This window comes from Peromyscus maniculatus, chromosome 8 (genome assembly GCF_049852395.1).
Source record: "Peromyscus maniculatus bairdii isolate BWxNUB_F1_BW_parent chromosome 8, HU_Pman_BW_mat_3.1, whole genome shotgun sequence".
NCBI classification, from domain to species: domain Eukaryota; kingdom Metazoa; phylum Chordata; class Mammalia; order Rodentia; family Cricetidae; genus Peromyscus; species Peromyscus maniculatus.
Window position 1 is genome coordinate 18,007,526 of NC_134859.1, and position 22,794 is coordinate 18,030,319.

The 22,794-nt window shown below is 57.6% G+C and overlaps 6 protein-coding genes across 10 annotated transcripts; 3 read left to right on the plus strand and 3 right to left on the minus strand.

Moving 5' to 3' along the window:
* Positions 1-75: 75 nt before the first annotated feature.
* Positions 76-5,558, plus strand: Rhot2 (ras homolog family member T2). 2 transcript variants are annotated; one of them, XM_006978821.3, is made up of 19 exons: positions 76-254; positions 339-397; positions 484-565; positions 642-685; positions 1,447-1,500; positions 1,871-1,923; positions 2,001-2,109; positions 2,208-2,309; positions 2,453-2,551; positions 2,649-2,757; positions 2,834-2,954; positions 3,251-3,335; positions 3,407-3,549; positions 3,636-3,736; positions 3,812-3,942; positions 4,056-4,136; positions 4,284-4,406; positions 4,503-4,705; positions 4,916-5,558. In XM_006978821.3, exons 1-19 carry the CDS (start codon positions 218-220, stop codon positions 5,040-5,042), a joined length of 1,863 nt encoding a protein of 620 aa, XP_006978883.1. In that variant the 5' UTR covers positions 76-217; the 3' UTR covers positions 5,043-5,558. The 2 variants fall into 2 exon arrangements, with proteins under 2 accessions (XP_006978883.1, XP_042139698.1); XM_042283764.2 differs by having other exon boundaries at positions 92-254; positions 4,503-4,709.
* A 1,319-nt stretch (positions 5,559-6,877) lies between these two features.
* Positions 6,878-10,017, plus strand: Rhbdl1 (rhomboid like 1). Of its 3 annotated transcripts, none has more exons than XM_015997556.3 (8): positions 6,878-7,468; positions 7,899-8,072; positions 8,278-8,502; positions 8,578-8,726; positions 8,893-9,005; positions 9,096-9,196; positions 9,276-9,336; positions 9,417-10,017. In XM_015997556.3, the coding sequence occupies exons 1-8, from the start codon at positions 7,157-7,159 to the stop codon at positions 9,686-9,688; spliced, it is 1,407 nt and encodes a 468-aa protein (XP_015853042.2). In that variant the 5' UTR covers positions 6,878-7,156; the 3' UTR covers positions 9,689-10,017. The 3 variants fall into 3 exon arrangements, with proteins under 3 accessions (XP_015853042.2, XP_015853043.2, XP_006978881.1); XM_006978819.4 differs by having other exon boundaries at positions 7,239-7,468; positions 7,899-8,060; XM_015997557.3 differs by lacking the exon at positions 7,899-8,072 and having other exon boundaries at positions 7,102-7,468.
* A 202-nt stretch (positions 10,018-10,219) lies between these two features.
* Positions 10,220-11,619, minus strand: LOC143274515 (uncharacterized). Its single transcript, XM_076577802.1, has 3 exons — positions 11,602-11,619; positions 11,193-11,556; positions 10,220-10,591 (listed from the first exon to the last, which is right to left on the minus strand). Exons 1-3 carry the CDS (start codon positions 11,617-11,619, stop codon positions 10,464-10,466), a joined length of 510 nt encoding a protein of 169 aa, XP_076433917.1. The 3' UTR covers positions 10,220-10,463.
* Positions 11,512-13,841, plus strand: Stub1 (STIP1 homology and U-box containing protein 1). Its single transcript, XM_006978817.4, has 7 exons — positions 11,512-11,776; positions 12,231-12,429; positions 12,514-12,679; positions 12,860-12,947; positions 13,133-13,189; positions 13,271-13,387; positions 13,464-13,841. The coding sequence occupies exons 1-7, from the start codon at positions 11,618-11,620 to the stop codon at positions 13,587-13,589; spliced, it is 912 nt and encodes a 303-aa protein (XP_006978879.1). The 5' UTR covers positions 11,512-11,617; the 3' UTR covers positions 13,590-13,841.
* Positions 12,729-15,637, minus strand: Jmjd8 (jumonji domain containing 8). 2 transcript variants are annotated; one of them, XM_006978818.4, is made up of 9 exons: positions 15,311-15,637; positions 15,137-15,235; positions 14,943-14,991; positions 14,768-14,864; positions 14,611-14,679; positions 14,405-14,524; positions 14,260-14,327; positions 14,038-14,172; positions 12,729-13,967 (listed from the first exon to the last, which is right to left on the minus strand). In XM_006978818.4, exons 1-9 carry the CDS (start codon positions 15,466-15,468, stop codon positions 13,887-13,889), a joined length of 876 nt encoding a protein of 291 aa, XP_006978880.1. In that variant the 5' UTR covers positions 15,469-15,637; the 3' UTR covers positions 12,729-13,886. The 2 variants fall into 2 exon arrangements, with proteins under 2 accessions (XP_006978880.1, XP_015853044.1); XM_015997558.3 differs by having other exon boundaries at positions 12,729-14,172; positions 15,311-15,604.
* Positions 15,638-15,677: 40 nt separating this feature from the next.
* Wdr24 (WD repeat domain 24) lies at positions 15,678-20,852 on the minus strand. Its single transcript, XM_006978816.4, has 9 exons — positions 19,796-20,852; positions 18,637-18,814; positions 17,844-18,516; positions 17,261-17,379; positions 17,038-17,159; positions 16,862-16,966; positions 16,395-16,735; positions 16,079-16,263; positions 15,678-15,993 (listed from the first exon to the last, which is right to left on the minus strand). The coding sequence occupies exons 1-9, from the start codon at positions 20,274-20,276 to the stop codon at positions 15,825-15,827; spliced, it is 2,373 nt and encodes a 790-aa protein (XP_006978878.1). The 5' UTR covers positions 20,277-20,852; the 3' UTR covers positions 15,678-15,824.
* Between the last annotated feature and the right edge of the window lie 1,942 nt (positions 20,853-22,794).

Sequence of the window (22,794 nt, forward strand, 5' to 3'; positions counted from 1 at the left end):
TAGGAGCACCCCTGTGGCGGCGCCGACGCGTAGCTCAGCCTGCTGTTGCGCGGGCGGGACCGGAAGTTTGGATGAGGGCGGGATTGAAGACAGGAAGTGTGGGGGCTTGAGCAGGGTGAAGGAGAGGGTTGGGGTTGGGGTTGGGGTTGGGTCTAGTTTGGTCCGTTTTGGGCCGGGGGGTGGGGGTGGGCTTGGGGTGCTGCTGCGGGCGGTAGCCATGCGGCGCGACGTGCGCATCCTGCTGCTAGGCGAGGGTAAGCGCTGGGGCCCAGGGCAGACGGGTAGGGTCGGCGTGACCTCGACGGTGCTCCTGACTACTGTTCCCTCTACATGCGCAGCCCAGGTGGGGAAGACTTCTCTGATCCTGTCGCTGGTCGGCGAGGAGTTTCCCGAAGAGGTGCGCCAGCTGGACTGGACACTCGGGGCGGATGCGAGGCTCGGGGCGGCTGGACTCCGCAGTCAATCCCAACCCACCTGTTGCAGGTCCCTGCCCGCGCGGAGGAGATAACCATCCCCGCCGATGTCACCCCGGAGAAGGTGCCCACCCACATCGTGGATTACTCAGGTATTTCCAAGTGCTGCCCCCAGCCGGTGTGTATTGGGCTTTCAGCCGATCTGCATCGGGTTCTCTTTCCCTCTAGAAGCGGAGCAGACAGAAGAGGAGCTTCAGGAGGAGATCCACAAGGTGCGGTGCATCTTGAGGGCCCATGGGTACTGAGCCCGATTTATCGGTCCCAACTTGCTGCCACCTAGTCTTAATCGGCTTCCTCTTCTGTGGAGCTGGATTAAGGTGACAGACAGGCTGTGCTTGACCCTGATAATTCTGCTGTGACCTTCAGGACTGAACGTTGTTTGCATTCCCGGATCACAGTTTTCTGGGAACCAGGACTGATCTTGTGCCTCCGTTAGTGCTTAGGGAGAGAAGGCCTCTCCCTCCTTTGCTCCTTCCCAGGGTCTAGGGGAGCAGATCCATGTGTCCTTCACTGCTTCTCCTTAAACACTATATTCTCTTTCCCCAGTACCATGGCTCTGTACTCCAGTCGACTGCCCTGGCTCCCCCGACTGTGGTGGGTGCCATCTTAATTAGGAGTTATCATGCTCCTGAATGCAGTCCTTCAGCCTCTGTGCCTCCTAGCTTTTGTCCACAGCATCCTTGCTGCTTGTTCTGAGCTAGAAAGTGAGATTCTGGTCAAGACTGTACCCTGCATGTGGTGGGTCTGTCATAAGCACTTAGGGCAAGGATGTGCTTTCTAGAGCCATGGTGCTCCGAGTCTGGTGTCTCTCAGGGAGTGCTGGCAGGGAGAGGTTTGTTTGGTAAAGGTGGGTGTCCCAGTCTTCAGAGCCCCAGCCCATCCTGCTGTGAGCACCTGGGCCGTGCTGGAGTGAGCCGTGCAGTTTATAGTGAGCAGACAGCCTTTGGTCACCCTGTGCCCTTCTTTCCCTTAGGCAAACGTGGTGTGTATGGTGTACGATGTGTCTGAGGAAGCCACCATTGAGAAGGTGAGCAAGAGGGGAGCTCCTTGTCCATTCTCGGCCCCTGCTGCTAGTGCCTGGCTTAGCTGGCCGTTGACCTGGGCAGTACATAGTGGCTCTTCATCCTCAGTCCTCATTCCCAGCCTCTTCTCTGCTGAGCTTTTCAGGATGCCCCATACCTCTGAGCTAGGGACCCCAGCCTGCATGGGGAGATTGTAGCTGTTAGGGTCAGACCAGTCCCTAGCTGTCATCCGCAGTCTCCCACCAGCTTCATGCACAGGACCACAGTTGGCTTCCAATGCTCCTCCACTCCTAAAGCTTGTTTAGCCCCAGGTAGGGGAGCGTGGGCTGTGAGCACGTGTGCATTCTTCCCTCACACTTGGACTTTGTCTTTCAGATCCGAACCAAGTGGATCCCCCTGGTGAATGGCAGGACTGCGACAGGGCCCAGGTGACCAGCAGGGCCACAGCTAGGGGGACTAGACCCCACCTGCTCCCCATCCCTGGTGATCATGGCCTCTCTCCCAGGTTGCCCATCATCCTGGTAGGCAATAAGTCAGACCTGCGACCAGGGAGTACCATGGAGGCTGTGCTACCCATCATGAGCCAGTTTCCTGAGATAGAGACCTGTGTAGAGGTGAGCAGGGAGTTTGAGAAGGGCTGTGTTAAGGCCCTGCAGCGGCTTCCTGTATCTGACTTGGATCCCTCCTTGATTCTGTCGTCATCCTTGTCCAGTGTTCAGCCAAGCACTTGAGGAATATCTCAGAACTGTTCTACTATGCCCAGAAGGCTGTTCTGCACCCCACCGCCCCGCTTTACGACCCTGAGACCAAACAGGTGAGCAGTGGGTGAGGGCCACACACTTACTTCCCCAAGACTGACCCCAAGTTCTGTGTGGAGTGTTGAATAAGGAGAGCAAATGCAGGGGAGCCCTGGCGGGGTGAACAGGGAAAGGGCCACTTGGTGTTGTGTCCCCACAGCTAAGACCTGCGTGCGCCCAGGCTCTCACACGCATCTTCAGGCTCTCAGACCAGGACCTAGACCATGCGCTCAGTGATGAGGAGCTCAATGCCTTCCAGGTGTGGTCCTGCCCCGAGACCCTAGCTGCCCTCATACGAGAGGAATCGTGGGAGGGGGGCAGCTGACTGATCTGAAGCGCTTTCTTACCGGAGGCAGAAGTCCTGCTTTGGCCATCCCCTGGCCCCACAGGCCCTAGATGATGTGAAGAGGGTCGTGTACAAGAATGTGGCAGGTGGTGTACAGGACAACCGGCTGACCCTAGAAGGTGAGGCAGACATCATCTTGTGCCCTTATGTGTGGGGAGTGGCTGGGCTGAGCGCTAGCCCTCTACCCTTTCCCAGGTTTCCTCTTCCTGAACACACTCTTCATCCAACGCGGCCGGCATGAGACCACATGGACCATCCTGCGGCGCTTTGGTTACAGTGACTCACTGGAGCTGACGTCCGACTACCTCTGCCCACCGTGAGTTGCAAGCGGGTGGGCAGTGGGGCTTATATCTTGGGGGGGGGGGTCCTGCTCACTGGGCCTGTGTGGGACGGGGGTGGGGGGTGGCGCTCAGCACTGGCTTCCTATTGGATCTGCCTTGATCTTGTGACCTGGGGACTCCAGCTTGGCCTCTCAACACACACTTACAGCCACTCCCCTTGCCTAGCCCCACCCATGTGACCAGAGGGTTCTGTTGGGAGTGCCTGACTGCCCAGGCAGGTCCTGCACTGTGAAAGTTGAAGTGTACTACACTGCCTCTGGCATTCCCACAGGCTCCATGTGCCCCCTGGCTGCAGCACAGAGCTCAATCACCGTGGCTACCAGTTTGTGCAGCGGGTATTTGAGAAGCACGACCAGGTGAGCACCGCTACCTCACCTGCCCCTCGACACACCCCAAACACATGTCACCATAGCCCCTCTGCCTGCAGGACCATGATGGCGCCCTCTCACCCGCGGAGCTCCAGAATCTCTTCAGCGTGTTCTCAGTGGCTCCCTGGGGCCCTGAACTTGCGCACACCGTCCCCACTCAGGCTGGCCGGCTGCCCTTGCATGGGTATCTTTGCCAGTGGACGTAAGTACAGCCTGTGTCTGTCTGTCTGTCTATGCCTACCCCCCCTGCCTTACTCTCTCTAGCACTGTGCCTTCCTTTACCCCCAGCCTGGTGACCTACCTAGATGTCCAGCACTGCCTTGCACACCTTGGCTACCTGGGCTACCCCACCCTCTGTGAGCAGGACTCCCAAGCACAGGCCATCACAGGTGGGTAACCACTTTTTTGGTCCCTGGGCCCCGCGCCTCCTCAGTAGCCAACCCCCTCACGTGAGCTCTTTACAGTTACCCGTGAGAAGAGGCTAGACCAGGAGAAAGGGCAGACACAGCGCAATGTTCTTATGTGTAAGGTGTTGGGAGCCCGAGGAGTGGGCAAGTCGGCCTTCTTACAAGCCTTCCTGGGCCACAGCCTGAGGGTGAGACCTGCGGCAGTCCCCGCCTCTACCTGGGAACTCAAGGGGCGGGAGAGGTACCATGGGTACCACTCCGGAGCCAACAAATCAAGGCTTCTTTCCTGTTGTCCACACAGGAAGACAGGGAACTCCCTGAGAAGCCCCCCATGCACACCATCAATACAGTGCGGGTCAGCGGACAGGAGAAGTACCTGATTGTGAGTGAGGGACTGTGCGGCCTGTCTTAGAGGGTGGACCTGCAACACTCCATGTTCCCCATACTTCCTCCTAATAGAGCTCTTCCCAGGGTGGCCCTGGGGGACCCAAGCCTTGGGGGAGGTCGCTAAGGCTATTGTTTGTCCCAGCTGTGTGAAGTGAGTGCTGATAGCCTGCTGGACACCTCTCTGGACACCACCTGTGATGTCGCCTGCTTAATGTTTGATAGCAGTGACCCCAAGACCTTTGTACACTGTGCTACCATATACAAGGCAAGTCCTGACCTAGGATCCTGTAAGGGGCTACTAGCCATAGGCTCGCTAGCTAGACCAGCAAGCTTAGGCTCTCCCATGTGTCTTTGCTGGCAGCGCCATTACATGGACGGGCAGACCCCCTGCCTCTTCATCTCCTCCAAAGCTGATCTCCCGGAAGGTGTGGCTTCACCGGGCCTGTCACCAGCTGAGTTCTGCCGTAGGCACCGGCTGCCTGCCCCCGCCTCATTCTCCTGCTTGGGACCAGCGCAGCCCAGCACAGCTGTCTTTACCCAACTTGCTACCATGGCCACCTTCCCGTGGGTATACCTAACCCAGCCTTAGTGTGGGGTGGCTGTCCCCGGGCTTAGTCTGTCATCTGGGTACAAAGGCGTCAGAGCTGCGGGGCGGCCCCGGTGCCTCAGAGAGCTGTGGCGGTGTCCACCTTGGGCCTGGCCTCTGACTGCCTGGGACACGGGTTTTCAGCAGGGAGCTTTTAGCATATGCCTTGCACGTCCGTCTCTCCACAGACACCTGGTGCACACAGAGCTGCACCCCACCTCCTTTTGGCTTCGGGGAATGCTGGTGGCTGTTGGGACTGCGGTGGCTGCTGTCCTTAGCTTCTCACTATACAGGGTCCTAGTGAAGAGCCGATGATGAAGGACCGATGAGCCTCTCGTGACCAAGGCACCGCACGCACACTGTGGGGCCTTGTGGGGCCCACACAGCAGAGGAATGTGGGCTTTCAGTTTGGTGGTGTAATGACTGTGTGGCTACAGGGTCCCCGGGATTGATGTGGGGTACCTGCTCAGGGACTTTGTCTAAATCCGTGGCTTCAGAAACCTCTTGTTCCATAACAGGGCTGTGTTTTGCCCTGTCCTGCTGGGACTGAGGGTCCAGGTGGCAGGGGTGAGGCCTTAGCCTTGGATGGAGTATTGTGTTAGGGGCTGGGCTGTGGGTACAGAAGCCAGGGACCAGGACCAGGAGTTCTCAGGGTGCTTCCTGGTTCTACATGGCCAGTAGGCATGTGGGGGGACAAGCGGTGGTGGTCAAATCGAGGAGGGACCTGACAGTCACAGAGTCCCCACCTATCTTTACCCGCACTGGACCAGCTGCCGAGCAAGTGGAATTGGGTTCCCTGATTAAACTCACTTGTCTTTTCCATCTCTTGGATATTGGTCTCTCAAGACGGCTCTTTTTCTTTCTTTAAAAAAAAAAAAATGCTTATTTTTTATATGTTTGTTTTGGCTGCATGTATATAAAGAAGTGCACTGTGTGTGTCTGGTGCCCGTGGAGCCCAGATGAGAGTGTTAGATCCCCAGGAACTGGAGTTAACTGATGATTGTAAACTTCCACGTGGATGTTGAGAACAAATCCAGGTCCTCTGCAGGAGCAGCAATGCTCCTAACCACTAAGCCATCTCTCCAGCCCCATAAAGATGGCTTTTCTTCAATCAGTCTAAATGTGACTTCTATGTGTGGATTGGAAATGTCACCTGACCCTCCCTCCTGTCTCCCTCTGTTCCTGGGTCCCTATTCTTTTTTAGTGCCTGTTCTGGATCTCGCTCTATAGACCAGGCTGGCCTCGAACTCATAGAGATCTGCCTGGCTCTGCCTCCTAAGTGCTGGGATTAAAGGCGTGCGCCACCACCGCCCAGCAGCTGGGTCCCTATTCTGAGGTCTCCCACTAGTCACAGTGACAAATAGCTGTGGAAGATCCAGTTGAAGTTCCTGACTGTCCAGGAAAGTCAGCCTCCACCAGTGGATTGGTGTTTGTGTGACAGGTCCAGTGCCTGTGCCTATTTCTTCCCTGGGAATGTAGCTTCTGTGGTGGTGGTTCCTTAGTACCACCACACGCTCCAAACTTCAGCCCAGTCAGCCTGCCTGGCTATGTTGAGAACCTAGGCTGTATGTGTAGTCTGACTGTTACTGAGGGGAGGGTAAACAGTGGAGCTCAGAGTTGATTCTTCAACACAGCCTACCAGCAAGAGCGCTTGAGACAGGAACCCACATACCCAGATAACCAGTGTGTCATTGAGTTGGGGCAGGTAGGTACTCCCTGCCTAGAATGTCTGCCTAATGGGGATCCGTCTGCCAGTGTCCCAGCCTACTGGCCTTCTGTCCCGCTAAGCATATGGACAGGATGCTTTTTGTAGGCAGCTGTATCCCCTATAGAGGAATTGCCATTGCATCTCTGCAGCAGCAGATTGTTTTTTTGAATGACACTTGGAGGGGTTGCCATGGTTACACATCTCACTGGTCTGTCACCTCTGTCCTCAGGAACAAATGCCCTCTCTATCTAAGCTGCGGTCCTACCTTCTTCCTTCAGAAGGCTATGGGTCTGCCTGGCTACACCCATGTCTGACTTTGGGCCTTTGCACTGGGAGCCCTGCTGTCTGAAATCCAGCGCAGGAGTGTTTTTGGTTAGAGCTTCAAGCCTTAGCCACAGTAGGGGGAAGGGTGTGAGTCTTGGTCTGAGCAGTGGCAGTTCCCTACCACCTGGTGTCTGGGCTTGCTTTGCAGGACCTGGGGCTTCCTTGCTGGGACACTGCAGATAATCATGAGACTGTACTGCAGGCAGCTCCCCGCTCAGGAAAACGTCTGAGTGTGGTGGGGAGCAAATGGACCTTAACATCCCGGGGATGGATCACAGGCCTATTTTTTAGTCAGGGAAAGCTTCCTAGAGAAGGTGCTAAGCACGGAAACCAGAAAGGCTGCATAAGAGGGCGCGCAGGTTCCCGGCTACGGCCTCCTGGGAGAGGCTTCTGCAGCATGAGTGCAAGAGCTGTGCGCAGGCGGTGGTTCTGGGTCGAGCTGTTTGGTGGGGGACGGTTCTACCCAGGATGTGCGGCGCGTCGGCGCGTGCGCGTGTGGGGTACGCGCGTGCTCTGCCCGTGTGCGTGCAGGGCTGGCATCTCGGTGACGCCGTCTGAGCTCGGTGCGCGCAAAGCAGAGCAGGCGGAGCGGGCCGGCCGGGGCGGAGCGGAGCGGTCCGCAGAGCAGCCCCTCCCGGCCTCGGCCGACCCCAGCCCTCGGCCCGGCTCTATGGACAGGAGCTCGCTGCTGCAGCTCATCCAGGAGCAGGTGCGTGGTGGGTGGGAGCTGGCACTGCCTTGGCGCCCTTCCAGCCGGTGAGGGGCTCGGGGGGGAGGGACCATGCTCACAGAAGGCCCTACCAGGCAGCTACCTCCGAAGCCTCCCCTCTCTGCACGACCTTGGCCTGAGACTCACGACCCCAGGAAAGGTCTGGCGTCACTGGGTTTCCACGGAAGGCTGGGGAGGGAGGGTGGTGGTCCTTGGACCTAGATCCACCCCTAGTCCTACCCCTTCTAGAACTGGTAGGTGAATATGAGGTATCAGAGCAACCAAGCCAGGCACCTTGCCCTGCCATGGCCTGGGAACAAGCTGGTTCTAGCAAAACAGGCACTGACTGCCACCAAAGTCCAGCCTTCCTGGCCAGCCTGGCTCAGCCCTGTGGCTGGGGGTTGGCCCACCCTCTACTCCCCCACCACAGCAGCTGGATCCTGAGAATACAGGCTTCATCGGTGCGGACACCTTCGCTGGCCTGGTACACAGCCATGAGCTGCCCCTGGACCCCACCAAGTTGGACATGTTGGTGGCTCTGGCTCAGAGCAACGAACGGGGCCAGGTCTGCTACCAGGAGCTGGTGGACCTGGTCAGTGCCATGGTGTGTGGGCAGCAGGGGAGGGCCCCAGGCCTGGTCAGGCACAGCATTCTGGGCAGAGCTGGGTGGGCAGGCAGCTTACTGGGTAGGGCTTACGGACCTGGGCAGTGTGGAACAGGGCTTTAAACTATTAGCCGCCACACAGCCAATTAGGGCAGGGTTCCACAGGAACAGCACTGTCGCCCACAGTGAGCCCTCTTCCCTTCAGATCAGCAGCAAGCGTTCCAGCAGCTTCAAGAGGGCCATTGCTAATGGACAGCGGGCGCTGCCTCGGGACGGACTGCTGGATGAGCCAGGCCTGGGGGTCTACAAGCGGTTTGTGCGATACGTGGCCTACGAGATCCTGCCCTGTGAGGTGGATCGTCGCTGGTACTTCTACCGGCACCGCAGCTGCCCACCCCCTGTGTTCATGGCCTCTGTCACCCTTGCCCAGGTGGGCCTGCCCACATGCTGCCCCGGGGCCTCCTGAGTCCCTAGTCTTGACCAGCCCTAACACTAGTGTCCCCAGATCATCGTGTTCCTGTGCTACGGGGCACGTCTCAACAAGTGGGTGCTCCAGACCTACCACCCTGAATACATGAAGAGCCCTCTAGTGTACCACCCGGGACACCGCGCGCGCGCCTGGCGCTTCCTCACCTACATGTTCATGCATGTTGGGTAAGTGAGCCTCGGGGTTCCAGAGGCCTGCCCCCTCACCTCCCAGCACCTGCCCATTGACTCTGAAGGCTTAACTCCCACAGGGGGGTCCCAGCTGCCCGATGTACCCTGGGGGTAGGCAAGGCACACCTCTGATCACTCCTCCCCAATGCTCCTTTGTGACCAGGCTGGAGCAGCTAGGGTTCAACGCCCTCTTGCAGCTGATGATTGGGGTGCCCCTGGAGATGGTACACGGTGTGCTTCGCATCAGCCTGCTGTACCTGGCAGGTGTGCTGGCAGGTGAGACCAGCACATTGGTGAGTGGGTCCCCGGCCTACCTCACCTGGTGAGCTGAGGGCCAGCTGTGCCTTCACCTCTCTTTGCCCACAGGCTCCCTGACTGTCTCTATCACAGACATGCGTGCCCCTCTCGTAGGGGGCTCTGGAGGGGTCTATGCCCTGTGCTCGGCACACCTGGCCAACGTTGTCATGGTAACAGGGCTGCCCCTCTGGGGAGGCGGGAAGGGGCCCGCTGGATGTGCTTCCCAGCCTGTCTGCCTGCCCCCACCAGAACTGGGCTGGGATGCGGTGTCCGTACAAGCTGCTGAGGATGGTGCTGGCTCTGGTGTGCAGTGAGTAACGGGGCAGGGGGGGCGCTGGGAGGCCCCCCACCTGCAGGCAGGGCCCCTCCCACCTGTCGCTCCCTCTGCAGTGAGTTCCGAAGTGGGCCGGGCTGTGTGGCTGCGCTTCTCCCCACCACTGCCCGCCTCAGGCCCACAGCCCAGCTTCATGGCACACCTGGCTGGTGCAGTGGTAGGTGTAAGCATGGGCCTTACCATCCTTCGAAGCTATGAGGAGCGCCTGAGGGACCAGTGCGGCTGGTGGGTGGTGCTACTTGCCTATGGCACCTTCCTGCTTTTCGCCATCTTCTGGAACGTCTTTGCCTATGACCTGCTGGGTGCCGATATTCCCCCTCCACCTTGACCTGCTCCTTAGGGCCATCTGGCTGGAGCCTGGCCTGCAGGGGGTCAGCCGCCAGGTGGGCCTGCATGTCTGCCCTCTATGGATGGACCTCTCTGGGCTGCTCTTCCCCACAGGGGCAGGCGGGGCCCTGTGGTCCACCGGGTTGAGGCCAAGTCTTACCGCAGCCCTGGCTGCCCCTCCCGGGCCTTTCTGGGGGAGGGGTGCTACTGGGCCAGGGCTGGGTGGTGGTCCTCGAATGTGGCCCTAGAGGAGACCCCCTCCCTCCCCACCGATCCCCAGGACTTGCAGTCTGAGCCTTTTTGGAGAATGAATAAATATTTTACACAGCACTAGGTAGCTGTCCTGGGGCTCTGCAGACTTGTCTGCCCCCTCATCCACACTGTATGGGACATCCCCCCTCCAGGATGGTCTGTGCTTCCTTTCCTCTCGAAGCTCTGCACCTGGCTTGAGGTGGTGGCTTTACTTCTCCAGGCCAGGGCCAGAATCCACATAGGAGGTGGGGCCGGTGATAAGGGACTGTGGACTTCTGGGTCAGGCCAAGTTCAGCAATCATTTATTGTGCTCCAAGAGTCTCCAGTCTCCTGTTCTCTCAGCCTCCCTTCCAAAGACAAGGCCACACCAGAGCCAGGTTCACTTGGCAGGCCTACAGTCCTTGCGGGCGGCCCAGCTGGGGTGAAGTTCAGGCAGCAGGTCCGGGTATAGCTTCTGCCCCACAGCCCAGGTCTGCAATGGTGTCTTCACAAAAGGAAAAGTCTATACAGCCCCATGGCGGTCGCTAATGAGGGCTGCAAGGGTCCTGGGGTCCAGAGTAACTAGTCACCTGAATCCTGATGGGGTCTTGCATGACCTCCAGGCCCCAGCAGCGGGCTGCCCTTGGCTCAGGAATGCAGCGCGCTCTTGCACCTGGGTCAGAAACAGCAGGCAGTGTTTGTGTGCCTCTTCGTATATGACAGCTGCCACCTCAGAAGCTCCTGCCGCCAGGACCACGGCAAAGAGTGACAGGGAGGTTCTGGGGACAGCTTCTTGGAGCTAACCCTCCTACGGAGTCCCCGCCATGCTCCCTACTCACTCTGAGGCAGTGACAGGGACCCTGAAACGCACAGATCAGCAGAGAGCCGCGATCTGCTCCTCCAGCCTTGGGGGTGGGCTAGGGGCGGGTGGGGGAGTCAGGGGACAACGGCTGCAGTAGCAGCGGCTAGGAGTGGCTCTTCTACAGAGCACGGGGTCAAAGGGCCCTAGGTGCAAGCGCTCTCCAAGGAAACCTGCTGGCTCCGCCCTTGAAGAAGCTCCTCCCCATGACAGCAAGAAAGGGAGGGTCCAGCCGCGCACCCGCAGTTTCCTCTACAGCAGCCACTGCAGGGCCTTTCGTGTCAACGTGTCACGTGCTTGCTTCTCAGCCATTAATGGCCGCAGGCAGCTCCTCCCGATTCCCAGGGAAGCCCCGCGAGGACGGTCTGACCTGCCGGCCTCCCTCCCTCTCGTCCCCTCAATTCCGAGGTCCTACCAGCGGTCCAGACGCTCCCGGGCTCCCGCGTGCACCCGCGTGGCGGGCAAGGACAGCGGTCCAGGGACCGCGGCCCCGAGTGCCACTTCTCCAGGGCCGCTGCCACGTTTCCCGGGAGTGGGCCGGGAGTGGGCCGGGGGGCGGGGCCCGAGCGCGGAGGGGGCGGGGCCTTGGTCTGAATAGCGAGGATAGGTCCTGGCTCCTGTGGGGCGGGGCCCGTAGAGAGCGCGGCCGTGGCTTCGCAGTGTTTGGTGAAGGGGCTCCGCAGCCGCGAGGCTCCGCCTTCGCTCACGTGTCCTTCATGCCAGCCCCGCCCCACGCCGGAAGTTCCGGTGGCGGATCGCCGACCGGGCGGAGCTGATCGCTGCGCGGGCTGCGAGAGCTAGGTGGCCGGGCGCGGAGCCCAAGCCGTGCCGCGCGGCGCCATGAAGGGCAAGGAGGAAAAGGAGGGCGGCGCGCGGCTGGGCACTGGCGGTGGCAGCCCCGATAAGAGCCCGAGTGCGCAGGAGCTCAAGGAGCAGGGGAACCGGCTCTTCGTGGGCCGCAAGTACCAGGAGGCGGCGGCCTGCTACGGCCGCGCCATCGTGAGTGCGGGGGGCGGGGGCGGGGGCGGGGCCCGATGTGCCTCCCAGTTCTGTGATTCCGGGACGATTTTCTGGCAGCCAGGACTCGGTAGCTAGCTTGTTCCCCTGGCTCCCGGATTACTGTTCCCGAGCCCAGGGATAGTTGTCTGGGAACTGGCGGGCGGGATGCTTAATTGAGACAGGCTTAGGATGACACCAGGAACCCTTGCCCCTTGAGGCGCCCAAGTCCAGAACTGGGAGTGAGGTTCTTGGTCATGTTCACAAAAGCAGTTATAGTTAAGAGAACACAGCCAGAACCCAGAGCTCTGGCAACCCGGAAACCTCCAGTTTCTCGATCTCAGTCATGGGCTCCAAAACTGGAACATTACCCTGATCGTTGGTGGCTGTCAGCGTCCTGGGATAGAAGGATCCAGATGGGCCCACAGTCTTTATGTTGTCTGGCTTTGGTCCCTAGACCCGGAACCCACTTGTGGCGGTGTACTACACCAACCGGGCCCTGTGCTATCTGAAGATGCAGCAGCCTGAACAGGCACTTGCTGACTGCCGGAGAGCCCTGGAGCTGGATGGGCAGTCTGTGAAGGCGCACTTCTTCCTGGGGCAGTGCCAGCTAGAGATGGAGAGTTATGATGAGGCCATTGCCAATCTGCAGCGAGGTGGGCTGACAAGATGCCAGGTTGTGGGCACCTTGGGGCCAGCATTGTTGATGAGTGTAACTTAAAAGGTGTCCACTCCCACAGCCTATAGTTTGGCCAAGGAGCAGCGACTCAACTTTGGGGATGACATCCCTAGTGCCCTTCGCATTGCTAAGAAGAAGCGTTGGAACAGTATCGAGGAACGGCGCATTCACCAGGAGAGTGAGCTGCATTCTTATCTCACCAGGCTCATTGCTGCTGAACGAGAGAGGTGGGTCCCCCCCCCCCCTTCCATGCTACTTCCTCGGGTTGACACTGAGTCACCAGCACAAGAATTTATTGAAAGAACACTGGAACAGGGGAAGCCCAGGAGGCAAGAGGCCTGAAATGGGGAGGGCTCTGGCATTTTCTGGTCAGAACCATCACTGACTAGCTTCTGGTTAACTCTCAGGGAACTGGAAGAGTGTCAGAGGAACCACGAGGGTGATGAGGATGATGGCCACGTCCGGGCCCAGCAGGCCTGCATTGAGGCCAAGCACGTGAGGGTGCCCCTAGTCCACATGTGGGTCGTTGTGTGTGTGGTTTTGTGTGTGGCATGAAAAGTGCCCCAGCCTATGGTGGATCTGTTGGCCCATGCATGACATGAGTGCCCTGGTGGACATAAGGTGTGTGTGTCTGTGTGGAGGAGATATGAGTTGCCCACACATGGCACTCAACTCTACAGGATAAATACATGGCAGACATGGATGAGCTCTTCTCTCAGGTGGATGAGAAAAGAAAGGTGAGTATTCTTTGAAGCCCACGGGCAGGTACTGCAGAGGTGACCCTTCCAGTTGCAGACATTTTTCCCATTGTGCTATAGAAGCGAGATATCCCGGACTACTTGTGTGGCAAGATCAGCTTTGAGCTGATGCGGGAGCCCTGCATCACACCCAGTGGTATCACTTATGACCGGAAGGACATTGAGGAGCACCTGCAGGTAAGGGTCCATGGGCCTCAGGACCAGGATCCGAGGTATACTTAGGCGGTTGAACTCTCTGACTCTGTTGTTGCAGCGTGTGGGCCACTTTGACCCTGTGACCCGGAGCCCTCTGACCCAGGAACAGCTCATACCCAACTTGGCCATGAAGGAAGTCATTGATGCATTCATCTCTGAGAACGGCTGGGTAGAGGACTACTAAGGCCCCATGTCCTGCCTGGCACCCTGGCCCAGGAGGGTCTGGAGGCAGAAGCTCCAGCCCCTGTATATAGTTTGTGTCCCTGGGCCTGTCCCATCAGTCCTGCTGATGGGTTCTGAACTGCTCCCTACTCGGCATACCCCTTGCTGGGCCATGAGCCTCCCCTGTCCCCCTTCTGGGCTGGAAAGCGGGTAAGGGTGGGCTGAGGTTGCTGCTGCTGCCGCCACTGTCCTGTAATAAAGTCTGTGAGCACTACATTGGCATGTGCTGGTGCAGTGGGCTTGCCAGTTGCCTGTTTGGCTAGCCAAGGAAGGTGGAAATGAAGACACTGGTGTCCAGATTGAGTGTGGCATGCCACCACCGGTCAGGGAAATACAGCACCTGGAAGAAAAGCACAGAGATTGGTCGGAGCTTTTTGGGTCAGCCCAACCCCCACCTGCCAGCCACTGACTTCACCAGCCCGGATGGTACATTCCAGGGGCCGAGCTGAAGGGGCTAGGGATGGGTATATTTCCTGTAGCCAGGCCAGTGTGGTCTTGTTCGGGTGGAACTCTGGTGTCTTCTCAGGAGGGTAGAGGAACCAGCGCTGGAGGAAGGAGTGTAAAGTTACTCTTGTGTGCTATGGCCTACGGATCCCAAACTTCAGCTCCTACTCTTGTACCTTTGTACTGACCTTCCGACCATAAATCACCTCTGAGAAACCAGGGCCATGCCAGTGGAAGGGTACCCCAGATCCAGCTCCTGTGGGGTCAGTTGTGAATGATGAACAAAGTCTGGATGGGCTTCCCCAAAAGTGTTTTGAAGACTTTTGCACCCACCTGCAATTCCAAAGCTGTAAGCAAGGCTGGTTCCCAGTAGACGAAACGGAGGTGGAGAATAATGCTGGAATAGTGGCGCCCACTCGGTAAAGTTGTTGTCTCCAAAAAAGTACAGGGTGTCTGCCAGCAGAGGGTGAGAGGCAGGAGTCCTGACTGTAGTGCACTGCCAGGTGCCCCGTCCCCAAAGCTGTCCAGGTCTGGCTCACCATTGCCTAGGGATGTGGGGTCCTGGGGGTGCAGCAGCTGCTCCACATATTCCTGGAAGGGCAGGTCCACTAGGGGAGGGGCAGGCAGGACTGGTCAGTCTTGCCTTTGGGATGCCGGCAAGCAGGCAGGCCTTGAAGGGTGTGATAGATAGCTCACCTTTCTGGTAGGAGTAGGTGTTGGCTGTACTTAGGCGAACAACGTTGTCCCCAAACGAGGCCAGCAGGCTTTCCCGAGAGCACAGGGCCCTGAACCTCTAGGATTGGAGGATAAAAGAACTGAGCAACTAACTGGTCAATCAGGATTAGTTGCCCATATGGGTACAAATACTCACCGAGTTGTCTGTGAGTCCCTGTAATATGACCGGCTTGAGGAAGGCGTAGCTAGGGGAGGAAGGGCAGCGAGTTGAACCCTGCAGGGGCCTCTCCTGTGCCCTACCAGGCAGCGAAGGTAAAGCCTCCGCAGCCAAAAGATCATGCTTGCGGGTATGCCTAGAATAATGCTGAAACCGGGGGCAGGGGCACGTACTGCTGCATGAATTCGGAGTATGTGAGGTGTGCTCGGCGCTCCACAGTGCAACGCTCTTCCTCGGTCACTGCTGCTACAGTCCCCAGCCGGCTTTGCTGCCTGCGGGGGCAACAGGTTAGCGCGACCTGCCAAGGCTGAGTTGAGGCCCCATCCCGCACATTCTCTGCCGCTCACCATCCCCCTTCGCCAGAGCCAGGCAGGACCACAGTCACCATCGTCCATAGTACAAAGACAAAAAGCGGCCCTGGCCATCTAGCCGCCGCCATGAACATGCGGGTGTAGGCGCGCAGCACGCTGGGAATTCCGTCGACACTTGCGTAACCACGAGCCATTGGCCCACCGCCCTGACTGCCGTAGCTATCGGCAAGCAGCAGCCAGCCCGGCCCTGGAAGCCTCCTTCACACACACCATCCCCCTTCAATCATTTCCTCAAGGCGGAGTGAACACTGTGTTGAGCAGCCATTGGCTATTGCGGGTTACCATGGCTACAGCGCTCCTACCGGAAGTCCCCGCCTGCGGCGCAATCAAAGTGACAACTGGCTTAACAGCAGCTCCTGCTTTTTATTGGGTTAACAGGTTGCAGCCGCCTTCCATCCTGATACACGGGGTGGGTAAGCGGCTGTGAGCCTAGTCAGGTGGACCTCAGGGTTGAGCTGAGGAAGCTGCCTCAGCCTCAGGGAAGGCCAGGTCAGGAGTATTCACAGAGATGGCCGCAGCCTGCAGGGCAGTGGGAGCTCCCTTCCAGCCATTTCATGATGTGCTGAAGATGGCCACCATGACTGCAGCCCTGACACCACACGAACAGCCCTTTAACCACGTGATGGCAGACAGCACACATGCTGGCACAGCGGTGGCACCTGGGAGGAGTGGGAGGGGCCGTTCAGTTGGGGGGGGGCTGCCCTGCCTCCCTCCCCAGCCCCCCAGTCAGTCCCGGCACCGCACCTGTCGCAGACCCAGCCACGGCTGCTCATGGGCCGCTTGCAGTGACTGCAGTTGACGTGCAGGGTGGTGGAGGCTTGGTTGAGGCAGCTAACTGCCCTGCTGGTGCTGAGCTTCACCACCTCATTGGACACATTCCAGAGGCAGAAGCGCTGCAGCAGATCGATGTAGGATGTGTACCAGTGCTCCTGGGGAAGGGGACAGGCTCGGGTTAGCGCTTCCTGCCACACTGCGGGAGGGGGGACAGCAGGAAAGGGGCAGGCTCAGAGGAGGGGACCAGTGGCCAGTCCAGGGAGGGCATCCCTGACCCGTCACACACCTGGGTCTGCTCGTCGATGTCCTTGCGCACTCTCTCACCCAGCACAATGAGAACAGACACAGCCATCTGCACATCGCCCTGCTCAGCGTAGAAGTGCAACATGTCCCGTACCAGCACACTGAAGAAGTCGGGGGGCAGGCGGCTGTCATAGAGAGCATGCGAGACAGAGAGGAGGGACGAGGAGGAATCCACCGGTGCCAACGAAGCCGTGTCTGCCTCATTGCCGCTCACGTGCGGAGAGTCAGCTTTGTCCTGCAGATGTTCAGGCCCGGATGGCGTATCCACAATCTCATGGCGCAGTGGGAAGGCCTCCTGTGGTAGCACGTACTCAGGCTCCTCCGCTGAGAGGCGGGGTGGGGAAAGATGGACCTGAGCCCAGGCTTCCCACTGCACTCCGCTCCCGCTCACAGAGCCGTGCTTTGGGGGTGACCCTCTGTACCAGCTCTGCCTCACCCAGCCCCACTCACGGTGCACGTGTTCTGTGTCCAGTGGGTACAACTCATCCTCCTCTCCTTCTGCATCACCCAGCAGGTAGTCAGCAGGCACATCACTGCCCTCCGTTTCCTCGTTATCTGCCCAGCAGGGAAGGGAGGTCACTCAGGGCGTGGGTCCCCTGCCCTGATCCCACCCACACCCTGCCTACCCTCGGTGGTGAGGAGTGTGGCTGAAGAATCCAGCAAGGCGGTGTCACTCCGTGTGTCCCCTTTGCTGCGATCCAGTCGTGTCTCACTGCCCAGCCCTGGGCCCATATCCTTCAGATTGAAGCTAGAGGTAGGGAAGGCTTGTGGGTGGCTTGTGGAAGGTGTATTGTGGGCCCCAGCAATACACCCAGTGGGGGTGGGGCCAGGAAGTGGCCAAGAATCTACCTGTTCATGAGTGGTAGGCCACAGGAGCTGCCTTTGCCGACGCTGTGGTTGAGATTGGCAGAGGACACCAGGCCTGGGCTACAGTAGATAATCCGTAGCATGGTCCATGTCTGTGCCACCTAGGGATAGGCACCAACCACTCATGGGTCCTGGGCACCTAGCACCCAGCTAGCACCCAGACTGGCCCCCATCTCCTGGGCAGAATCGTGTACCAATCCGTGGCCTGAACCATGCCCAATAAGGGATTGTGGCACATGGAAAAAGCACTGTCTCCACCCTCTAGTAATGCATCTGCAAGGTACCTGGTGCTGGGGTGAGCACGGGGAGAAGAGAGATGGCATGCAGAGGGTGGCTCCACCACCAAGAGTGAGGCAGAAGGGGGCGCTGTGGGCACTTGACTCCCTAGGCCTCCACCCCTGAGGTTGAGCCAGGGTCTGGGCTACTCGGGCCCACATGATCATCCTTTGCCAAAGTGTGACTGCCCAGAGCAGTGTGTGAAGCTCGGGGTGGTTGTGGGTACAGTGCCCCACTACAACAGCCGTCTCTGACCCAGCTCACGGCCCTGGACCCCGAGCCCACGTACCTGGTTGCGGCCAAGCTCCCGAGCCACTTTGGCATTGTGATCACAGAGGTCAGCTAGTGGCCGACCGGCCAGAGCGTAACGCTCGGCTGTATCCACGAACCAGCTCATGCTGCCACCACCTGACTCCGTCTCAAAGACACTGAGCGCACTGGAAGCCAGGCCAGAAAATGGTTCAGCAGGATCTAACTTGCGCTTGAAGAAGATGGGATGGCGCCGGTCACCAGTATAGGGTTTGCGCCCAGATTCAGCAGCCACCAGGCTCTCCTTAGCAGCAAAGGCCAGGTCCCCAAAGAGGCCATAACAGAGGCCCTCCGGGTTGGCACGCTCAACAGGCTGGCTGGCATCACGAAACAGGTGCTGGCATAAGGTGCTGTCCTTGGAGCCAGAGAGTAGGAAAGAGGGGTCATGTGGGTGGCGCCAGGCAATGCCTGTTGTGACATCACGGTGCTCTTCAAACATGGCAGCCGGCACGAAGGGCCGGCGAACATCCCATACATAAATGTTGTGGTCTACCATCATGGAACACGTGGCCAGGTGGTGGCGGCACTCAGGCCGCCACTTAACTCGGGCCACTGAGGCGATGGTCTGCACACAGTGCATCTCCTTGGCACGATGTGTTGTCATGTCCCAGACCTTCACCATCTTGTCTCGTCCACCCGTGGCCAGCCAGCCCCTGTGGAGAAGGTTCCACTTGAGCCCTCAGTGACCTCTCCTGGGGGAAAGGAGACCCTGCCACCCCCCACTGTGTCTTGTACCTCCAGCCTTAATGCCCCCCCTCACCCCTACACCACACCTGTCCTCTGGGTGCCAGTCACAGCAGAAGACAGGCCCATTGTGGGCTGTGAACATCCTTTCACATCGATCAGGTCGGCGGATGTCCCAGAGCTGGACGTTGCCATTCTCAAAGGTGGAGGCAAAGGTAAAGTAGTCTCGGATACTGAACTGCACATCCCGCACACTCTCAGATTGGCCTGTGGGCATGCGTCAGTAGAGGCGTGAGAGAGAGGCTGGCTCTCGGGGGACTGGGGAGCCCTTGAAATGGCTGGACTGGTGTCATTCACCAGCCTTGGCCAAGCTAGGAAGCACAGAGGACTGAGGAAACACCATCAGAGTCTGCCTAGGGTAGGTCTCTGAAGCCTAGGCCAGAGAGAGCATGTCAGGTAGTTTCTACACAAACTCCACGCCTCCACATTCCCTGGATTCCGTGAGCACTGAGGTTACAGGAGCCCAACCCAGCTGGCTGTGTACACTTCCCTAGGGCCAAGGCTTGTGAGACCATCCGAATGGAAGAGAAGGTTACCTCATTCTCTGCTCAATTCCTCTGCCAGCTGCCTAGCCAGCCCCAAAGGACCGAAGAGCTCAGAGATCATCTCCACCTTAGCAGACTACAGTATCAGGAGGAGCCTGCGGGTGCAGCATCCAGTCTTCCCCGCCACAGACAGCTCAAGATCCTTCTCAACCCACACATTCTCCAAGGGCTCAAGGCTCTGCTCGTGCTTCATTTGGTCTCATTAGGGACCAGGGAGAGCAAGCTCAGGGCTGAGGACAGACGGCCAGGCGTGCCATGAAAGGAGCTCTGAGTACTTCCCGCCTCACTCTGCATCCCTGGGCTGAGTCCTGAATAGACTAGTAGATCCGCTGCAATGAAGCAAGCTGAAGCAAGGTGAGGAAAAGGGAGGGGACTCGGCAGCCACTCACTCTGCTGTGTCTCCAGGCTATCAGCTACCCCATCATCTACACCCCACACTCAGTCTCAATTCCCACTGGTCTGATCTCTTGTCTCTCCCCCACCAGCAGGGCTTGGACTCATCCTTCACCGGGCCCAACCTTCCCCCTCTCCACCCACCCTTCCAGTGCTCTTCAGCCTCTGGGAGTGCACACTGCAGTCTGCTTCTAAGGTCTAACAGCTACAGCAACACACATCTACCCCAGCCTGTCTCTGTGGGCCTCACCAGAGAAGGTGCTGACTGAGTCCTTCCTGCGGAGGTCAAAACACTTCATGAAGCCATCCTGAGAGCCACTGAGCAGCACGTGGGCCTCAGTGGGGTGGAAACAGACTTTATTCACTGTGCGCTTGTGTTCTGTGAACAGCTGGTCCTGCTTGTTTCGGGATGGCCGACCTAGGTTCCATGTAACCACCACACCATTGGTGGCTGCTGTGGCCAGCAGATTCTCGTCCATCTGGTGCCAGACCACATCAGCGCAGCTCAAATTGAGCGAGGGCTTCCGGCCCACACGCAGATTCAGCTTCTCTACAAACTGCTCCTCCTCAATGGCATAAATCTTGAAGATGCTTCGGCCTGCCACGACAACCTGGGCGGCATCACGGCACACACTGATGGCATTAGCTGGTGCATCCAGGTGGCAGTGCATGGTACGGCCTGTCAGTGCACTGCCGCTCAGGGCTGTGGTAACTCGGGACATCTTTTCCATGGCTGCACAGGCATCGGGGGCAAGAGGTCAGTGAAATGTGCTGGCCTGGTCAGCCATGGTGTCCTAACCGTTCTGTTTGTCCTCTCGAACCTTCGGCCTGAGATGGTCCATCAATCAATCACCATCACAGGAAGGTTCAAATTCACTGGAGTTCTCCAAAAGGCTCCATAGCTAACCGAGGCTCGTCAGCACCGTATCTGACTTCCCCAGATCCTATGTGGTTAATCCTCCATCAGTGAGATCCTGGATGCTACTAGACCCTTGGTCAGTCGATCCCAGTGTGGAGAAAAGTGGCTCCTGCCTCCGAGGATTGCGGGGCTTCCAAGAGGAAAGAACAAACGAGAGGAAAGGGTGGAGGAGCTGGAGGGGTCCGGAGGACTGAGTTTAAAGACCTTAGGAGGCAGAAGAGAGGCCACAAGCACTAAGTGAAGGTATCTGGTTGCACCGGGCAGCGGGAACTGCGGGACCAGAACCAGGTGCTGGGAAAACTTCGGCCTCGGTCGCACTCCAGACATTTACCGAAAGCAGCGTTCCTCAGCTACCGTACCGGATGAGGCTCACCTATTTCCCGCCCATTGCCGGAAGTGGTCCTTTCTTATTCTTGCCTCTCCGGAAGTGGGCACAAACTCTTATCCCATACCATAAAGGTTCCATGTGTGCGCGCCTTTTGGCCAAGAGAACGGACCAGAATTGGGTTCGTCGGGCTCCCTGGTTCTGCGTTGGTGATATGTCTGCGTTATTTTTTTCGTTTAGGGTGTGTGTGTGTGTGTGTGTGTGTGTGTGTGTGTGTGTGTGTGTGTGTGTGTGTGTGTGTGTGATCGTTTAGGGTGTGTGTGTGTGTGTGTGTGTGTGTGTGTGTGTGTGTGTGTGTGTGTGTGTGTGATGCCGGAGATAGAGCCGGGCAGAGCCTAATGCATACAAGCCAAGTTCTCTGCCAACTGGGCTATTTTACCGGTCTCAGTTTATTTTACTCTCAATATCTCCCTCCACCCTTTACTCTCAATATCTTAATACCAGAACTTAAACGTCTCCTCCAGTCTTTCAGTGAGTCATTTTCTAAGCAGATCTTGAGTTCCTCCACTCTGCCTCAGGGCCATATCCTACTCCCCTACACACCCTTTCCCCACGGAACTCAGATGCTGCTTCCCCAGCGGTCCTGGGTCCATCATCTGCTCTGAATCCCGCACAAGCAGCCTGGTATCTTTTCTACTCAAGGTCTTTATCGCACTGTGAATAAATCCCAGACGTCTGGCCCTGACCGTCCTGGTGCATCCGCAGCCGTGTGTTTCTTGGCTCCCCTTTTTTAGTTTGTTTCTGTCCCAGCTTCCTTCCCACTGATCACTTTCCTTCCTCTGCCACAGTTTCATAAGCTATGGAACCGTGCCTTCTACCCCTGCGGAATGTGTCTCCTTTCCAACCTTCAGCACTTGGCTCAGATGCCTACCAGCTTAGACCATCTCTCCTAACCCAATCTAAGATGACCTCCTTTGTCTATTGCAGATTTTTTATTTTGCTTTGTTTTGTTTCGAGACAGGGTTTTTCTGTGTAATACCCTGGAACTCAATCTGCAGACCAGGCTGGCCTCAAACTCACAGAGATCCACCTGCCTCTGCCTCCTGAGTGCTGGGATTAAAGGTGTGGGGCACCACCACCCGGCTCTATCTATTGTGGGTTTTATGTCTATTTTGTGTTGTTACATCAGTTTTGGTACTTTCAGGGCCTGACAGCCAGTTCTATCAGTGGCTGGGTTTAGTCTCAGTTGCCCCTTTCTTTTGGGGCAACAGTAGTCTTAGTCTTCTGGTACATGGTGATCTTTTATTTATTTAAATTTTCCTTTATTTAAATTTTTTTGTATGTGTATGTGTGCCTGTGTGAGGGTGAGGTTTTTTTTTTTTTTTTTTTTCTCAAGACAGGTTTTCTCTGTGTAACAGCCCTGGCTGTCCTGGAACTCACTTTGTATATGAGTCTGGCCTCGAACTCCCAAAGATCTGCCTGCCTCTGCCTCCCGAGTACTGGCTGTGTGTGTTTTTATCTGCACCGTTGTGCATTCCAGATCCATAGGAGGCCAGAGGGCATCAGATCCCCCGGAACTAGAGTTACATGCAGCTTAAAGCCATCTGATGTGGGTGCTGGCAACTGAACCTCGGTCCTCTGCAAGAACAGTAAATGCTCTTAACCACTGACCCACCTCTCCAGCACCACTGCAATCTTTTAGAACATCCCAATCCCTCATTTAGTGACCCTGTGCAAAGGACAAGGCTCATTTCTGCTCTTCTGGAAGGATGGTAGGCTAGACCCCAGATCCTTTGGAAGGAACAGACATACTGACATCAGCTTTATTGCTCCCTTTTGTGCATTCAGGGCAGGAGAAAACTTTTGTTGATCAGTTACTAAGGTTCCAGTCCAGCCCTGGGCCTTCAGCCCCTACATGTTTATGAAAGGAATGAGTGACTTTAATAAGTCGAGAGAGGCAGGAGAACCCAGCGACCTGGGCCATCCAGGGCAGGTTTAACCCTTA

What these genes read in the sequence shown, in the direction of transcription:
- Rhot2 (XM_006978821.3), top strand. Translation starts at nt 218, where the DNA reads ATGCGGCGCGACGTGCGCATCCTGCTGCTAGGCGAGG. An exon ending in AGGAAGCCACCATTGAGAAG is followed by an intron (nt 1,501 to 1,870) that starts GTGAGCAAGAGG and finishes TTTGTCTTTCAG; the next exon opens with ATCCGAACCAAGTGGATCCC. An exon ending in GGGTATCTTTGCCAGTGGAC is followed by an intron (nt 3,550 to 3,635) that starts GTAAGTACAGCC and finishes CTTTACCCCCAG; the next exon opens with CCTGGTGACCTACCTAGATG.
- Rhbdl1 (XM_015997556.3), top strand. Translation starts at nt 7,157, where the DNA reads ATGAGTGCAAGAGCTGTGCGCAGGCGGTGGTTCTGGGTCGAGCTGTTT. An exon ending in TGGACCTGGTCAGTGCCATG is followed by an intron (nt 8,073 to 8,277) that starts GTGTGTGGGCAG and finishes TCTTCCCTTCAG; the next exon opens with ATCAGCAGCAAGCGTTCCAG. An exon ending in CCTCTGTCACCCTTGCCCAG is followed by an intron (nt 8,503 to 8,577) that starts GTGGGCCTGCCC and finishes TAGTGTCCCCAG; the next exon opens with ATCATCGTGTTCCTGTGCTA.
- Stub1 (XM_006978817.4), top strand. Translation starts at nt 11,618, where the DNA reads ATGAAGGGCAAGGAGGAAAAGGAGGGCGGCGCGCGGCTGGGCACTGGC. An exon ending in CATTGCCAATCTGCAGCGAG is followed by an intron (nt 12,430 to 12,513) that starts GTGGGCTGACAA and finishes CCACTCCCACAG; the next exon opens with CCTATAGTTTGGCCAAGGAG. An exon ending in CCTGCATTGAGGCCAAGCAC is followed by an intron (nt 12,948 to 13,132) that starts GTGAGGGTGCCC and finishes TCAACTCTACAG; the next exon opens with GATAAATACATGGCAGACAT.
- LOC143274515 (XM_076577802.1), bottom strand. An exon ending in CGGGAGCGTCTGGACCGCTG is followed by an intron (nt 10,592 to 11,192) that starts GTAGGACCTCGG and finishes TTTCTGACCCAG; the next exon opens with GTGCAAGAGCGCGCTGCATT.
- Jmjd8 (XM_015997558.3), bottom strand. Translation starts at nt 15,468, where the DNA reads ATGGCTCGTGGTTACGCAAGTGTCGACGGAATTCCCAGCGTGCTGCGC. An exon ending in AGGGACTCACAGACAACTCG is followed by an intron (nt 14,865 to 14,942) that starts GTGAGTATTTGT and finishes CTCCAATCCTAG; the next exon opens with AGGTTCAGGGCCCTGTGCTC. An exon ending in AGGTGATTTATGGTCGGAAG is followed by an intron (nt 14,173 to 14,259) that starts GTCAGTACAAAG and finishes TCCTTCCTCCAG; the next exon opens with CGCTGGTTCCTCTACCCTCC.
- Wdr24 (XM_006978816.4), bottom strand. Translation starts at nt 20,276, where the DNA reads ATGGAAAAGATGTCCCGAGTTACCACAGCCCTGAGCGGCAGTGCACTG. An exon ending in GGACACAGAACACGTGCACC is followed by an intron (nt 16,736 to 16,861) that starts GTGAGTGGGGCT and finishes CCCGCCTCTCAG; the next exon opens with CGGAGGAGCCTGAGTACGTG. An exon ending in CGTGGCTGGGTCTGCGACAG is followed by an intron (nt 15,994 to 16,078) that starts GTGCGGTGCCGG and finishes CACTCCTCCCAG; the next exon opens with GTGCCACCGCTGTGCCAGCA.